The sequence below is a fragment of the Enhydra lutris genome, unplaced genomic scaffold (genome assembly GCF_002288905.1).
Source record: "Enhydra lutris kenyoni isolate GAN:26980312 unplaced genomic scaffold, ASM228890v2 scaffoldscaffold10, whole genome shotgun sequence".
Lineage (NCBI taxonomy): Eukaryota > Metazoa > Chordata > Mammalia > Carnivora > Mustelidae > Enhydra > Enhydra lutris.
In genome coordinates, this window is record NW_019154094.1 from 28,664,551 (window position 1) to 28,680,980 (window position 16,430).

At 44.2% G+C, this 16,430-nt stretch overlaps 1 protein-coding gene across 2 annotated transcripts in view; it reads right to left on the reverse strand.

Annotated features, from left to right (window-relative positions):
- Nucleotides 1–5,733: 5,733 nt before the first annotated feature.
- LOC111144294 (RING1 and YY1 binding protein) overlaps nucleotides 5,734–16,430 on the reverse strand; it is an 81,678-nt gene continuing 70,981 nt past the window's right edge. Inside the window, exons 3-5 of one of the 2 annotated variants that reach the window (XM_022498537.1) lie at nucleotides 10,388–10,564; nucleotides 10,191–10,289; nucleotides 5,734–9,784 (exon numbers count right to left, since the gene is read on the reverse strand). In XM_022498537.1, the coding sequence (XP_022354245.1) occupies nucleotides 9,532–9,784; nucleotides 10,191–10,289; nucleotides 10,388–10,564 (529 nt within the window). In that variant the 3' untranslated portion in view covers nucleotides 5,734–9,531. The remainder of the gene's footprint in view (nucleotides 9,785–10,190; nucleotides 10,290–10,387; nucleotides 10,565–16,430) is intronic. The other variant, XM_022498538.1, reaches the window with a different exon arrangement.

Here is a 16,430-nt window from a genome sequence, read left to right on the forward strand (position 1 = left end):
CTTCCCTAGCCCCCAGCCCACCCCCTGCCGGCTCTGGCTGGGCCCTGTAGCACTGGGGAGGGAAGGGTGGCTGGGACCCCGGGCACAGCAGCACCCCCACCCCCACCCCCCCAACCCCCCTCCTCCTCCTTGTGGACTCTATTAAGCAAACTCTTCAGATGTCTGGATCACGGGCGGCGGGGACTTTGGCAGGCACTGAAGTGGATGGTCACGTCAAAAGAGGGCCAATGCCTCACCTGCTGTCAGGAAGAAAGGCTTCCGGTGTCCAGGGAGTCAAGAAGAACTCACTTAAGCAGGAGTGTGACTAAGATGAGAGCAGATTGCAACTGACAGCCGGGGGCTCACTGTTAGATGTCCCCAGAAAGGGATGGAGGGGAAACCCAGGAGGCAGAGAGCGAGGGCTGGCCAGCTAAGACCAGGCTGCTGGCATGCACACACCCGGGGTGGGGTGGTGGTTCTCTCCTGTCCGCAGTTAGGATGCCGGACCTTCCCTCTCCTGCACCGGGGGTTCTGTTTTGCAGCCCTGAGTGGTCGGATTCTCGTAACTAGTAGGCACCTGAAGGTGACATGAGCTATCCCTTTGGAAGGCTACTGTGGTTCCACATGTGGCCTCAAAGGTAGGAAATGGCAAGTGTGCAGGACACTCCAGTTACCCTGTGGAGCAGGAAACTGACATTTTGTGCATATCTTACCAGGACTCAGGGACTTAGCAGCTCACTAAATCTTCATGTGCCAATTACCATCCTACAGAGAAAAAATAAAACAGGTTAGAGAGGCTCAGTAGTTTCCTCATGGCCACAGGCCATCTGTATGTACCCAGTAAGTCTTATCTACAAGTCTTTTCACAAATGCTCCCCCCAGACTTATATTAGTTGGTGGAATAAGTTTTAAAAACACCATATTAAAGAAACTGAAATGGGTTTCTTTCCTGCGGGACTTCTCAGAGCTTTTGATATGCTAACGATCATGGTGGAACTTCAAGAGGGCTTCTATATTAAACAGGATTTCAACCAAATTTATTGGCCACAGCTAGACATCTGGCCTAACTTGTGTTCAAGGAACATACTTTGGAGGAAGCTGCCCATTCAGCCTCTTCAACACGAAAAGCCAGGACTCTGCATTAGACGGCTTTGATTCAAATCTCAATTCCTCCACTTACTATCTGGGTGGCCTTGGGCAAGTTCCTTAAAATCTCTGCGCTCCAAGTTTCCTCATTTGTAAAACAGGCAGGCAGTGATGCCTTCATTCCACAACCATTTATCCCGCCCAGACGCTGCCAGTAACCCTTCTAGACTCTGAGGGCAATGTCAGTGCTCACCTCATAGAATGTGAAAGATGGGAATGTATTCCAGGGAGCAGGGCATTTTTTCCTCTAAGGGACCAGATAACAAATATTGTAGGCTCTGTGGGCCACACGGTCTCCCCTGCAACAACTCCACTCTGCCTCGGTAGCAGAAAAGTAGCCACAGACAACACAAGAATGAATGGGTGTGGCTACGTCCCAATAAAACTTTATTTATAGACACTGAAATTTGAATTTCATATAATTTTCACATCACAAATACTATTCTTTAAAAATTTTTTTCAACCACTTAAAACATGTAAAATCCATCCTTAGCTCATGGGCTGTACAGAAAGAGGCAGTGGGCAAGGATTTGGCCCACGGGCTGTAATTCACCCACCCTGACTCTACTCCATAGTGTTTCTGCGAGGACTAAGGGAGCTAGTAAGGCACTAAAGTCAATACCAAGAAAATGTGCTGTTCTTGCTGCTTAAATAAGTTTCACTAAGGCAATGCCCCTCCACATAGAGTGGAATGGATTTAGAGTCAGGATGAGATGAGGAATTGTCCCAGAGCTGGGAACATAAAAAAGGGTCCCAGGCAACTGTCGTTCCCAGGACCTACCGCACATGCCCGCCATTCCCAGTTCACTCAGTGCCATCGAGGCCTAAGTTCCCACTAGGGATTTACGGGTTTCCATAGAAGAGCCCAGCCAGTTGCGGGCGCTGATTGCTCCCAGATGAATGGAGGTGCTTACAATTCTCCCTCTTATTAGCCTATTTGTTGGCTGCGTCCGTCGGCAGTGTCAGGATGCTCTCTGCACGCAGGCGTCGCTGGAACATTACAGTATAATTTATTAGAGGGTCTTGCCTCTTGGGAGTGCCTTGCATTCACACATTTTCCACTCTGGCAGACTGTTCTAATTCCAGCCAATGAGATAACTCTTTCTGGAGACTTCTCCAAATGGGTACAAATTCCTTTAAATGTGAAGAGGCAATGAATACAATTTATATACCCGCCTTGCTCCCACACGCGGAGCTCTCCTGCTTCTGGGGCTGCTGTGACGGCTGAATTACTCAGGCTAGAAAACTGGTTCTCGTCTACAGTTCACTCTCCATGAGTGTATTTGTGGCTGATCTAGTGGTTTGTAGCTCAAACTTCTCTATGCCTGGAGCTTGTGACATTTACATGTGTGTGAAAAAGCCTTCCCCGTCAGTATGCATGTGCATGTAGACATAGGTACGCACGTATGTGGAGGCAGGGACGGTACGTGTGTGCAACCCACAGCCGGTGCTTACTGAGCTCCTCCCACGGAGTGATGCCAGGCACCCTGGGGGTCCCAAATTCTCCCGCTGACTGGAAACTTTTTTTTTGATCACAATAGCGCGGTGAACATCGTTTAAAAAAAAAAAAAATCAAACTTTTTTTTTTTTTTAAAGATTTTATTTATTTGACACAGAGAGAGAGATCACAAGTAGGCAGAGAGGCAGGCAGAAAGAGAGGAGGAAGCAGGCTCCCTGCTGAGCAGAGAGCCCGATGCGGGGCTCGATCCCAGGACCCTGAGATCATGACCCGAGCTGAAGGCAGAGGCTTAACCCACTGAGCCACCCAGGCGCCCCAAAAAATCAAACTTTTAACGAGAAGCTGTATTCATTGTAACATGGTTTGTAGATATGGAAACACCAAGCAGCTATGAAAAATACCACTGGCTCAATTTGCATGTGGCTTGCAACCAACTGCTCTGGGCCAGGGGGCAAAGATATATATATTTATATAAGTATGTATATAATATAAAAAGAAAAAAAAGGATACAAAACGGACCAAACCTTTCTCATTCATTCCCAGCGTTCACAGCAGTGAAGTGTCCGAGTGTTCTGAAAAGAAGGTTGCTCCCTACCAGTATTAAAACCATGATAGAGACCACCACGGGGGCACTGGCCCACTGCCCCTGGGAGCAGAGAACAGGGCAGAGGAGGAGGGTTTGTTCCAGACATGAGGGAAATGAACCTAAGGAGACTCACTTGCCCAAGGTCACCAAGGTCAGGTAGAGGTGGGAGTCTTCTACAGTTCTGACTCCAAGGGTGCATCTTGCTGCTTCCAGGAATCACATCCGTTTGGTGGTTTGCCCTGTTACTTGAGAGTCCCTGGGGTTGGCAGAACCGGTGTGACAGCCTGGGCGGTCCAGCCTGGCCTACATGGTGACACCCATCACCGCCAGCAGGACTAAGGGTCTGGCATTTAGAGCCACAGTGCTTAGCCCTGGCCTTCTCCTCCGCTCCCATTCTGAACAGGAAAACAGCCTTTTGAAGAATTGGCGTTGGATACTTAGTTTTCTTCTTTCCTCACTCCTCCAAGCCACTTAGCCAGCCTTCCGTTTGGAATTCCAATGGCCGCAGGGAGTGCCCCACAATTGAAGAGTTGCTTAAAATCAGCCTTGCAGGGTTCTCCAACTGCTTTGGGTGGGATTGGTCCAGGGCAGGAATGGCAAATGAATTTTACCACACCGGAACATGGGCTCATGGAGCCTGCAGAGCCGTGCTGAGGTTTCAGAGTCTGAATTCAGCTGAAAGGGAGAGAGTACTGTGACTGATGCGTGCTGTCTGGCACAGGCTGGAGACGGGGAGACCAGGAGCTGGGGCTGCCACTTGTATGCCAGGGCTAGGTCAAAAGCACTTGCAGGAGTGGGCCAGTTCCAGTCCGAGTGCACACACGCCTCCCCTTGAGCTGTGTTTTGGCACAGCTGTGTAATCAGCACCACAGAAGCACCTAGTCGCCAGATGCCCCCGAGCCAGCCCCCAGCCGCAGCTTTGTGCTGAACACCCGGAGAGAAGTCAGGGTCACCAGGCAGAACATGACACCTGGGTTAGCCACTTTCACTGGAGGGTCTGTCCTGACCTGAACCCCTTCTTCATCTTTCTAGACATGTCCCCATGACCTTTTCCAGAAAACCAGAGCCTTCCCTGCAGCTTTCAGCGGTCCGTTTCTCTTGCCTCTAGCAGAGCCGGGACTGCCAGGGAGAACTGCGCCTTCCTTAACACCCTGAGGGGCTGCCAGGTTAGACTGACTTCTTGGACAGGACCTCGATCAAGTTTTTAATTCCAATACAAGGACGGTTCTGAATCTCTCCTTGCTGTGACTTTAAGGGTTCAGAGTAACTCTTCAGAACTGCTGGGAGGTCAGGGACGAGACAGACCAAGGGCCTCTGGGATACCCCTCATCTCCTCTTCGCTGCCCCAGGCAGAGGCTGGCTGGGTGCCACGTCACAGGACTCTGAAGGCAGAGTAGAAGCCTGAGCACCTTCCCGCTTCAGAGGTCATCCTAGCCTTGACCAAGACCAATTCAGCCAGCGTCTCGCCACACTGGTGTCACAGTCTAGCCATGGTATTCCTCAGTGGGGGGGGGGGGTCGTCTAGACATGTGTCAACCCTGGGGTTTAGCTGAGGGCAAGTGGAATGAGTCTTTGCCTCCCCTCCTGTCCTCATGACTAGAAAGGATCCACACTCTTTCCCTAAGAGACATCCTTGCACTTTCACTCAAAGGGCCAACCTCTTGCTGTATGCCTGTATCTGGGGTGAGGGGCAGCTTCCATTGTCCCCAAAAGGGTGGAGCCAGTGCCCCAGCAGTGGGGACCCTCATACAGGACTCCTTAGGTACCAAAGAAAGCTGAGGGGTGAGAGGTACAGCCCATTGCCTGTCTGTACCCACACTGGCCCCTGGGAAACAGGAGACCTAATATGACCCCTGCCCTTCCACCCTTCCAGATCCTTTCTGAGACTTCTGAGGAGTCAGACTTGGGTTAGGACTGGGTACTGGAAAAGGAGGACAGGGAGAACATAGTTTGCTGTTTCCTCTTACCAGGACTGGCCCATTTCCCAATTCAGCATCCGGCACCACTTTACACAGTCTTCCTTTCAGCACTAGTTCAGGTGCAAACTTGGACAAAGAAGAGTAAGCGGGGGCGGATCCTGAAGTGTTTTGAGGGGTTCCCATACTCTGAAAGGGTACAGCGGTTGCCGTGGCCTCTTGGCAGTCCCGCTAGCTCTGTTTGTGTGGCTTTTAAGCCCGACGCTGCATTTCGCAGACATCTGAGGTACGTCACCGCGTACTTGGCCAGAAATGGGTTTTCTTTGGAAGGTTTTCAGTCATCTGCTTAACTGTCGTCAGCCATCTTCTTTAAATCACCGCAACCGATCTCAAAGGATGAGCTTACACACATTAGCTGCTTTTCTTCCCCCATCTGGACATTCTTTTGCTCAATTATGCTTGCTGCTGCAGCTTAGAGACACGTCCAGAGACACCCAAATCCACTCGCACTTCTGATAAACAACCAGAGTCGTCCTTAGCCTCCTGCTCCCCCTGGAACTATCCCACAAGCTAAAGATGCAAGTACAAAAAGGAACCATTTTCCTAAGGGCTAAAATCTATACACAAGAAAGTAAAGATTTCCGCGTAAATTTTACTATTTTATTTGTGAAAAAACTACAAGCAGAATTCATAAATAGACATTTCTATTTAAAGCAGGAAAATGATAAAGTGGCTTCTAATAACATAGTCGTGCACATGCCAGTAACAGGAATATATTAACATCTTTTATTTGCTAGACAAAGAGCAGTGTCCAATATAAATTTTCCCAAAACATTTAAGACCTGTGAATTTCTGACCAGTTCACAAAACCACCAACTGACACTTTAGCATGAAGAAAAAAACAAACCTAACAGACTGTCAGCTCTAAAGACGTTACAGAGCAGAAACTTCCGAAAGCGTTATACAAGCTGTCTTTCTGGGCAAATGAAAAATATAGCTCGTATAATACATTAACAAAAATTCACAAGATAAGATTATGTTTTGACATACTTAACAAGCATTCTCTATTTGTCTCCAACAAACAAAGCTAAGGAAATAATGTAACCATCTTTACACAGTAAATTAAGGTTACAAGTCATACACAAGAACAGAACTGCTTGCGCATTAAAAACTGTTCAGCTCCATTGTCATACTCTAAATGTTGGCTCTTAAACCATTTTCGGTTACATACAAGCAAAGGTTATTATATATTCAGCAATTAATAAATTTTCAATAATTTAAGATACGGTAGCTTAAAAAAGTAGACTGAGAATGGTCTTGATAAGGCAGGTGGAACATTTTAGTGGAACTAAACTCACAGAAGCTTCTGCCAATGTTTTTTAAAGATCCAGATTGAAACTGAAAGGTTTTGATTAAAGTATCTTGTGGGTGTCCAGATGTCTTTACCGTTTTTAAAAAACTGCATGACTTGAGCAGAGCAAGTCAGGTAAGCTCTGTGTGTGCGCGCACGCGTGTGAAAGATCCTGTGGTATTAAAACAAATGGAAACTTGCAAGCATAACACTGTGCTTTTTTGTTTTGTTTTGTTTTTATAACCTGCTTACTGTGCCACTGAATACCAAGTATTTCTGGTCCTCTTTTAATATATATCTTTATAATCTACACTAGTGTTTTTACGAGCTGCCTACTAATTGTAGGGCAAATTGCAAATGCAAGAAAGTTACAGGAATTCCATTTCCAGAATTACATGCCTGAGGGATGTCATCAATTTCGGAAATTAGAAGTTTTAAGGTACCTACCGCCTCACTACCTCAACAGACGACGCGATGGCAGCTAGTGGCCCGGCACCGTAACATCTGTTGAGAAAAGTCCCACTGTTAGCTGCAGGTCTATCCAAATGCCAATTTCATCTCACCTGTTCTAACGCAATCCTCCCTTCCTTCACCCCGCCCCATTCTTTCATGTATTGATTTATCACGGAGGCAAAACTGAAAAACCAAGACATTGGCAATGAATTAATTAGCAGCCTATGAGTAGCTGGTTCATCAGCTTTTTCCACTAATCTAGGGGTCCAATCACTTTACATGAAACTAATTTTGAAAAAGTACACAGTGTTTCTGAACAAAGTGCATACCAACACTTATTGGTTCAAAAAGCAGTGCAACCCACATGAGTTTGGTGGCATTTAAATTTTTTTGTAAAAAGTTAATTAAAAAACGTAGCAATTCCTTACATCTCTGGAAAATAAATATGGCTGACTAATTTACCCTCCCTGAGACCCTTAATAAAAGGAATATTAAAACTTTAGAAGGAATGTCTTTGCAATATCCCACTAATATTAAAATGTGGATTTAAAATTCATAGTCAAATCACTATGTATTATATATTCTGATGCTTACAGAAAGCATCTGATTTCCTTTGGTTCATTAATAAATACTTTAAAAATGTATTTAAAAAGATAGCATAGCTTGCATCCCAGATACAAGCATTATTTTAAAAAGAGGGGAACAATTGTCCATGCATTTGAGAATAGGACCACAGCAACAAATGGCACTGCTTTATCGTCTATACCTTTGAGAACAGAATTTGAATTATGGTGCATTGGTGACTATAGAATAGTTTTAATGTAAATGTGAAAGGAACCTTTCCTGTTGGCTACTCAAATCAAGCTGTTAATTGTTTTTTTGTTTTACTCGTTGCCTCCACAGACAGGTACTTCTGTTCTTAAGCAAACCAGGTTTTCCACACCAAAACGTGGCGCTTCATCACAAATCGGCTGCCCTCCCGTAAGTCCTTCGGTACGATCAAGTAAAGGAAGGTAACACCAAGTTCCCATGCTTGAAATGACTCTGAAGCCTATGAACTGTGTGGATATGAATGTTAAGAGTTAAACGGAAGAGAGACCCTAAATGCAAACAAAGCAAAACAAAACATATGAAAAATAAGGAGGGGGTGGAATCGTTATTAGTGGCCTTTGTTTTTTGTTTGTTTTTGCAAGATAGTTAAAAAAACAAAAAACAAAAAACGAGTGAAAAGAAACCTTGAAAGAGTTCGCTCACGCTGTCTTTATGATGAGAGAGAAAAAGATCACAGGCTCACAGGAAGTACGAGCTCTCCCTGCAATTCAGGCTGCTAGCGCTTACACCGTTCACCACTTGAGTTCCTTCCCCACAGCAGGGAATTGAGAAATGTCTCCAAACACTGAAAAGCTCCATGTCAGGACTGGATGTGCAGTTGATAACCTCTGTTCAGTAAAGCAAACAAGAGCAGATTTTAAGAAAGAGAAAGAATTCTTGTAACTAAATTGGTAGGGTAAGGAAAAGGAGGGGACACAACGCAAACCAATTTCAATTACAAAACCACGACTGCAATGTCACGTGCAAAGTGGAGATAGGGAGTTGCTTCTGGTATGGACCAAAAATACAGTTTAGACGGTTTTAATCCTAAAACTAAGAGACGATTTATATTTACCTCAGTCATGAGTAGAGGTCTGGAAAATGGATGGAATTCGAGTTACAGAATACCATATTTTCATGAGTGCTTATGGTAAGAACAGCAATGTTAACATGTAACCGGAACTTACAAGAATACTTGGCATTCTGGAGCTAGTTTAGTTACTTTCGAACGATCAAAGCCCTCCCAACTAAACCATTTGTGATTTGTCAGTTATTCCATTGCAAATGCAGGCTATCTGGAGCAGTCTTTAAATTTGAGATCACATTGTTTAAAAAATATATATTTTTCTATCGTCCAGTACTCTTTAGACAGATGAGAGAGTCAAGTTCCCACGTAGGTTGGAACATACTTCATGTAAGACTGATTTTAATTTAATTTCAGCACTTTCATAGAAGGGACTGTCCCAGATCTGTAACTGTTCAATGTTGTATTCACTTCACAGTGTATCAAGCACCAGCGTTGCCATGGATTGGTTTCAAATAACCCTTTATATATAATTTTATATTTATATATATATAGTTATATCAAAACTGATAGTACATAGTATAACTGGAAGAAAGAACTAAACTTAAAAGGATATGCTGAAAGGATGGAGTCTGTGAACACAATAAATAAAAGTTCCCTCCCCCTCCCAACCAACCCCCCAACAAAACAAAAACAAAAAACCAGTTGTAATGTACATGGAAAATTGTGCACAGCAGATTTTTTTTTTTTTTTTTATAAAAAGTAGATTCAGGAGCACATCCAATTATAAATGATTGTTAGGAAAATCATATAAAACAATGGAATACATAAAAGTGTCAAGAGTAATCGTCAGGGTGCGAAATTCCTTGGTGGCCAGATGCCCATGGCAAGCAGAAATTATCCCGGCAGCTTCACTAAGAGGCCGATGTCCACAGAAGATTCTCCAGGGGGTGCAAGCAGCATGGGCAGGTGGAGGATTTGAATTTCATACCCTGATTCATAGTTTTCACAATTCCATGTGCAATTTCAGAAAGATTCATCATTTACTGCTGACATGTCGCCCTTTGGCGTGGAGGAACGGGAGGAGCCCTTGTCTGTGCTCTCCGACCCCGAGCTGCTCTGGTTCTGCTGTTCTGACCCTGCACTGGAGGTCACTGTGGATGAGGACGTCGAGGAGGAGCGAGTCTTTTCCTTAAAGTCTGTGATAATGACGGTGACGTTGCCCACAGTCACTGCCAACTGCTGTGCGGTGCTCCTGTCCACGTTTTTCAGCCGGGGCCTGAAAGCAACACCCCAGGGAACAGCCAATTAAATAAGCTATGGATTCAAAGCAACGTCATCAGTACACATGAGACTTCGTGACACTGTGGCAACGAATCTAAACTGCGACCACGCATACCAAAGCTTACTCCTTTGGCAATAGAAACCAATACTGAACAAAGCTTTGGACCAATGCAAATTATCATCAGTTTATCTTTTTCCTGTTGTGGCCACAGTGATACAGAAATGGCCGAAATATACACATACGTGTGTCTTCAAAGTTAACAGCCCATACCCAGCTCATGCTCCCCCCGCCACACTGTTCTCAGCCTGCAAACCCACAGGAACAAAACCGCCCATGGGTTCTTGACTAGGACCGAGTAAATCAGAGCATCGGTGCTGTATTTCATTCTAGTTTCAAATACCTTGAGGTGTGATTCGTTTCACTGGTCTTTGTTGTAGCATTTGCAGACTGTATACTGTTTGCTTCGCTAGGAGGATCTTTCAGAATATCAGACTTTGGTCTAAGGTGGGGACACAACAAAAGGCATTTAAAACACAGCTTAGATTCACCTGCAAAATAATTTATAGTGTGCTGAGTTAGCTAAGAATGGGAACTTACTTTGTTTTCTTGTTGGTATTTTTCTTGGTGACACTAGGACTGATTTCCTTATCTTTCTCAGGTTTCTCTTTGTCTTGCTTTTCCACTTTCTCCTTCTTCTCCTTTTTAGGGGGTGGTGGGGTGGCGTACTGTTGTGCCACTTGTTGTGCCACCAGCTGAGAATTGATCCGAGGTTTTCTAGAACATTCAAGAAAAGACATGTCACTCTTAGCTTTATAAATTATTTCTCTCTTTTTTTAAATTTTGGATTTATAATTTCTTCGGTATTTTATTACTGGTATCTGGCAACTCAAAACTAAACTACTTGTTACTTCTACACTATTGTGTCTGCGCAGTATAGATTAAGCTCATGAAACGTTTCCTCCTTCAAATCCACCTCCCGTGTATATATATCTACCTTTAATGACACATACACATGTGCTCACAAGTCTTTCAGCCCATAAAACATGACAGTGTTTCTGAGAGTGCCGAGAACACTACTTCTTTTGAGCTGTCAAGATTATACTCACTGACAGCTTTCAAATACTCCTGCTGCAGAGGGTTAATCTCATTTTATTAAATGGACACTGGTAATCCCTTGAAAGGAGAATGAAATTAGAAGTGTGACATTCACTTCTCAATCTAATTATTCCAACTTGCTCGGCTCCCCTGCAGCTCTGTGATTGGCATGGACAACACATATAGAGCAATAAAAGGTAACTGTGGTTCATACTAGCTCCCAAGGGGGTGAAAGACTGAGAATCACTATAAAAAACCTCAGACAAGTGATACATTCATTGTGCCATCAACCATTCTGTCCCCGCCAATCTCCAACTGACACTGGCTCTTAACACTATTGTTTACAAATTCTAAGTGCTGCCGGACACTGTGCACAATGCAAAAGCATTCAGACCCAAACGGGAAAGGGAGAAAGAAGAGCCTATGCATTATTTCTATACAATATTCATTTTCAAAGACATTCCCATCTAGACCGCCATTTATAATAGAATCAAGTCTCCAAAAACAAGGTAGGAAACAAATACCCGGATGGGCCACTAATGAGGTGACTGGCTGGCTGCTGAATGTAACCATCACCTTCAGACCCTGGAGCTCCCTCTCATCCCTCTCCAGGATGGAGAACTGGGCCAGGAAAAATAACCCGACACCCTAGGTTCGGCTCATCAGTGGGTAGGCCAGTGGATGGAACACCGTGGGGGTGGGGCGGGGGAGGGAACAAACCAACAAATTTAGAAAAACAAAACTTAAGAGCTGCTAGATACATGACATGCTGAAACCCTAAGTTAACCGCTGCGTTCCCTGAGCTCCCGAGCGTGGGTGTGGTGTGGATGAGGAGGAAAGCAGGCAGAGGAGGAGACAAATGGCTCACTCGCATGAGTTCACCAAGGTGAGCCTGAGCATGGAAGGCACTGGGTTTGCTTGAGCGTTTCAGTGCTCGTTCAGTGCTCGTGTGGCTTTGCCTGAAAACAGACCAACAAAGGTGCAACCAATCTCAGATCAGGTTTCCTACCGGCCTCCAGCAACACGGGCCTTGCTCATGGGGTGGCACACGTAAAACCCAGTCACAGGTACCCCTCAGCCTGGACCAAGAGATTCAAACACAGATGGGAGGTACCCTAAGGAAAGGGAGGAGTGTACTTACTCTAAGCCCGCAGTCCCCAAACACTCACAGCCACTATGTGAAAGGTCACCTTCTCTTTTCCCAGGTTCTGAGAAAGGCAGAAGCAGCCATTCTAACACAGGCTACTCCGCCAAAGTACAAGTTCAAATGTATTAATACTTACAAGGAAGATAAGCACCACTACCAAGCATTTTGCAAGCACTCACTGGGACACAAACAGATCCCCTGTCTAAAGAGATTACGGAGCAATTTACGTAAGTTAAAATAAAATGCCATACGCTAAACGCCGCTCAGGTGTCAAAATGAGTAACCTGACCAAAATTAATACTGTTAAAAAAGCAGAAAAACTTTATGAAAAACTACACCTTAAGGGAGAATTTCAGTTAAGCCAGTATGTCCACTTTACTCCAGAGAACTCTGACACGCAAACACAGAGGGGGCCCCTGGACACCTATCTAAGAGAACCTTCCACGGAGACAGAATCAAAGGTAACCACCATCCTAATCAACAGGCCCACCCAGTCTGAGTTAGAGGAGTTGTCTCACTCTAGAACACCCTACAAAGTTCTGTCATTTTCAGCGCTATATTGAATTGTTAATGAACTGTATTCTCCTCAGTGGCAAGATCACATCTTCATCATTCTTGTCACCATGTCATTCAGCACAGTGGCAGGTACTCAATAAAATTATCTACTGGATGAATAAAGACTAAACAAACATAGCAGAGAAAGACCAAGTAAAATGAGACTGGACAACAGGGTTCAAGCTTTGGTGGTCAGGAGGACGTCAATGCTGACTTCCAGGAGAGCGGGCCACAGGGGATCAACAGCTGTGAAGACTTGACGGATTACAGGCTGCACAAGGCCTAGCACAGAGGTGGGAAACAGGAACCCTTCTCTGAGCATCGTGGTGCTGAGGTAGAGGATAGCTCTGGCCATTATCGAAAGCAACAGGCCAGGTTTGAGATTTCTATAGGAAAAGGAAACTTAAATCATGTTGTACGCTGAAAGAGGGAAAAAGGCCGAAGGCAGGCCAAAGAGAGGGGGTTAACTCATGGGGCAAAGGAGAGAAAAGTACAATGAAGAAGAGTCCTGGGAAAGGAATGGGGACACTTTTCTTCTGAGACAGGAGAAGGATGCTACATAAAAAGGGGATTATGAGGAGAAATTAGAGGAAGTCAGAGAGGAGAATCAGAAACCATGGACATTAAAAGTGGTGTATGGTTCAGTGAGAAACAGGCACTAAGAACAGAAAAGAGAGCTAGTTATGATCAGAGAGAGAAAGAAATTACTAATTTTAATTTTTTAATTTGAGTAACTGGAGTAAAGCTGACACACAGTGTTATACTACTTTCAGGTAATTCAACAATTCTATATGCTACACCCACCACAAGTGCAGCTTCCATCAAAAAGGAAGTTACTTATGTCTTGGGTATGGGAGGGGACATGAGTGTGCGGGCAATAAAGACGCTCTCAACCAGCCAGACATCATGCTTGTCGGATGAAGTATTCCCAAACACGGCCAGCCTGCCAAGGCTCTGGGCATACCATGGCCAACAGGTGAGGTGCCCATGTGTTTCTGCCCCTGGTGATCATTCCCTAACACGTCCACAAATACACTATCAGAATTCTTCTTCAACACACGCAACCATGATTCAGTACCTACATGGGAAAAAATCCACATGTACAGAAAAATTCAGCCGTAATTCTTAATATGCAGCACATGTGCACAGCAATGGGACTATTCTTACTTGCTTCTAATGAACAGTGGACTAGAATGGTGAAGTTTAGTGCTGTTCTCCAATAGTTCTCCAATAGCCTACCAGGCCACAACCTCATAAATGAAAAGGACCCAAGGCTATTTGGGATCTGATAATAAGCAAAAAAGCAAGGAAATACAGAGTGTCTGCTAAAAGCATCTGTGTTGTTTAAAAAATATTGCTGTTTTATGTCATATATGCCCTAAAATAACAACCTAGCTCCTCAGGCATTACTTGCACCCTCCCCACAAAAAACTCTCCACAACAGACAAGCATTTATTACTTAAATTACTACAGCAGCTTTTTCAACCCCCGCCCTCAAACAAGTCCCATAGAACTTCTGAAGGGTACTGGGGATGAGGTAGGAAATAAACCTAACCAATTTTTTTTAAAAGACTGTATTTTTAAGTAATCCCTACACCCAAGGTGGGGCTCAAACTCAGAGCCCCAAGATCAAGAGTCACATGCTCTTCTGAGCCAAGCAGCCACCTGACATCTAACCAATTTTTAAAAGGTGCAGTGTTTGGGAGCGAAGTGCATACCAATACTTCCTGGTTCAAAATGCAAAGCCAATTATTTTCGAAGGGGAAGGTAAAGAAAACTAGAAGGCTCACCAGTGTGAACCCCCAAAGTGCTGCCCTGTCAGGACAGTTTCCGCAGCTCCTGCCACCTGTCCCCTTCTTGTTCCCAGGCCTGTGTCGTGACTGCATGTGGAAGAAGGCAAATGTCCAATGAGCATGGGGAACGGCACACTCGGCTCCAGTGAAGCCGTGCCAGCCTCTCCAGACAAGACACGGAGGGCTGCCTGGAGTGGCTGAGGCAAGGTCCTTGCACGGCCATCACAGGAGGGGCACAGCACCTCTACGGGAGGGATGGACTGTCCCCACTTCATAAAATAAGAAGACTGAGGAGCTGCAAGATAAATTTGTCTAAGGCTAACAATTAAGTAGCTCAGCTGCGATTTTTAACTCGGATCTATCTGGACTCTCTATGGACTCCTGTTACAAAGGTAACCTCAAATAACTCTCTCTGCTTTTCAAGAGTCCAGATGTGTATGTGCACGTGTGTCTGTCTGTCTGTGAGAGACTCGGGCCCAGGTACCAGGGATTTGAAAAGCCCAGGTTATCACCAGACAACTCGCCAAGAACGCCAGTAGCCACATTAGCCTCACCATCCTCATTCTGGAAAGGCCCCTATGGTTGTCCTTAAAGGAAGAGAAAAGGGCAGGGGGGTTGACAAGAATGCTTTCCATTGTCTATGGAACATTCCCAGGAAGGAGTGAACCCTTATCGTGATATGGGACACCTGCAGATCAGTAAGAAATCATTCCCTTCCACAGACTTACATTGCCTAATGTGTCTTCTAAGTGTCATACAACACACAGTGCATTTAATGGGCACAACTTTCAACATGTTGAAAGCGTCAATTCTTCAATATGCAGGTGCCAGTCTAAGTTCTTCAAAATTACCTGTTTTTCAACTAATAAACCTAAAATAAGCAATTAATAGCCTTCACAATATAGTGGGAAGCACTAGATCAAAGCGCACAGCTTAAGCTTTAGATGTCCACTAAGCCTTGAATTAAAGCCAGTCAAACAACAACAACCACAAACAAATGAAAAAACCTATCTGAGAAATGTTATAAATAGGGGGGCCTAGTTTCCCTTCTTTAGAGAGTAAAGTTGACATTAAAGTTTTTTGTATCTTCTTTTAGACTTTTAATGGGAAAAATATCATCTTAAATTATCTTATAGGTTTATTATTGCTGTTTCAATAAACATTTACGAAGAAAATCTGCTGTGACATTTCAATAATAGACATTAAGGAAACATGTCTATGTATCTGCATTTAAAACAGCTAATATTTTGGGATGCCTGGGTGGCTCAGTCTGTTAAGCGTCTGCCTTCGGCTCAGGTCATGATCCTGGGGTCCTGGGATGGAGTCCAGCATTAGGCTCCCTCTCAGTGGGGTGTCTGCTTCTCCTGCTGCCATTCCCCCTTGCTTTTGCCCTTGCTCCCTCTCTCTTTCTGACAAATAAAATCTTGGGGGGAAAAAAAAAACACAAAAAAACCCCACACAGCTAATATTTCAGAAAAGAGTCCCTTCCATAAAAAGTGAAGCAAATCTTCATGTAGAGACAACCTTATTTTAGACTAGGAAAGAAAAATTTTAGAGTTTGAACATACCTGAATGAATGAATGAATAGAAATGAAAGCACAAAACAATCTTTCTGAATTGTTTTTGTTATGTATACTCATGCTATTTTGGGGGAACACATAAACCTTTTTAAAAAAAATTTTAGTCAAACCTATTTTTAAGAGGTGTTTCCACCATATACCCATTTTCTTGTCTGCTTATGTACTCAGGGGAATATGAGATCTTACCACTCATTTCTCATGCATTTCTCTATCTCAGCTAGCAAACACACAACAAGACAAATCCATTTTCTTGTGGTTCAGGCAACAAAGAAAAAGAATCTCTAACAAATTTTATCTTTTCCTTGATTACGTTCAGCTTTTCCTAAATTATCACTAACAAATTGTATCTTTTCCCTGATTATGTTCAGCTTTTCCTAAATTATCATTTGTGCATTTTGCCAACTTAAGAGAATTCCATCTGGTGTCTCACTTTTCAATTAAAATACCCCCCAAAGGCTCTGGAATCAATC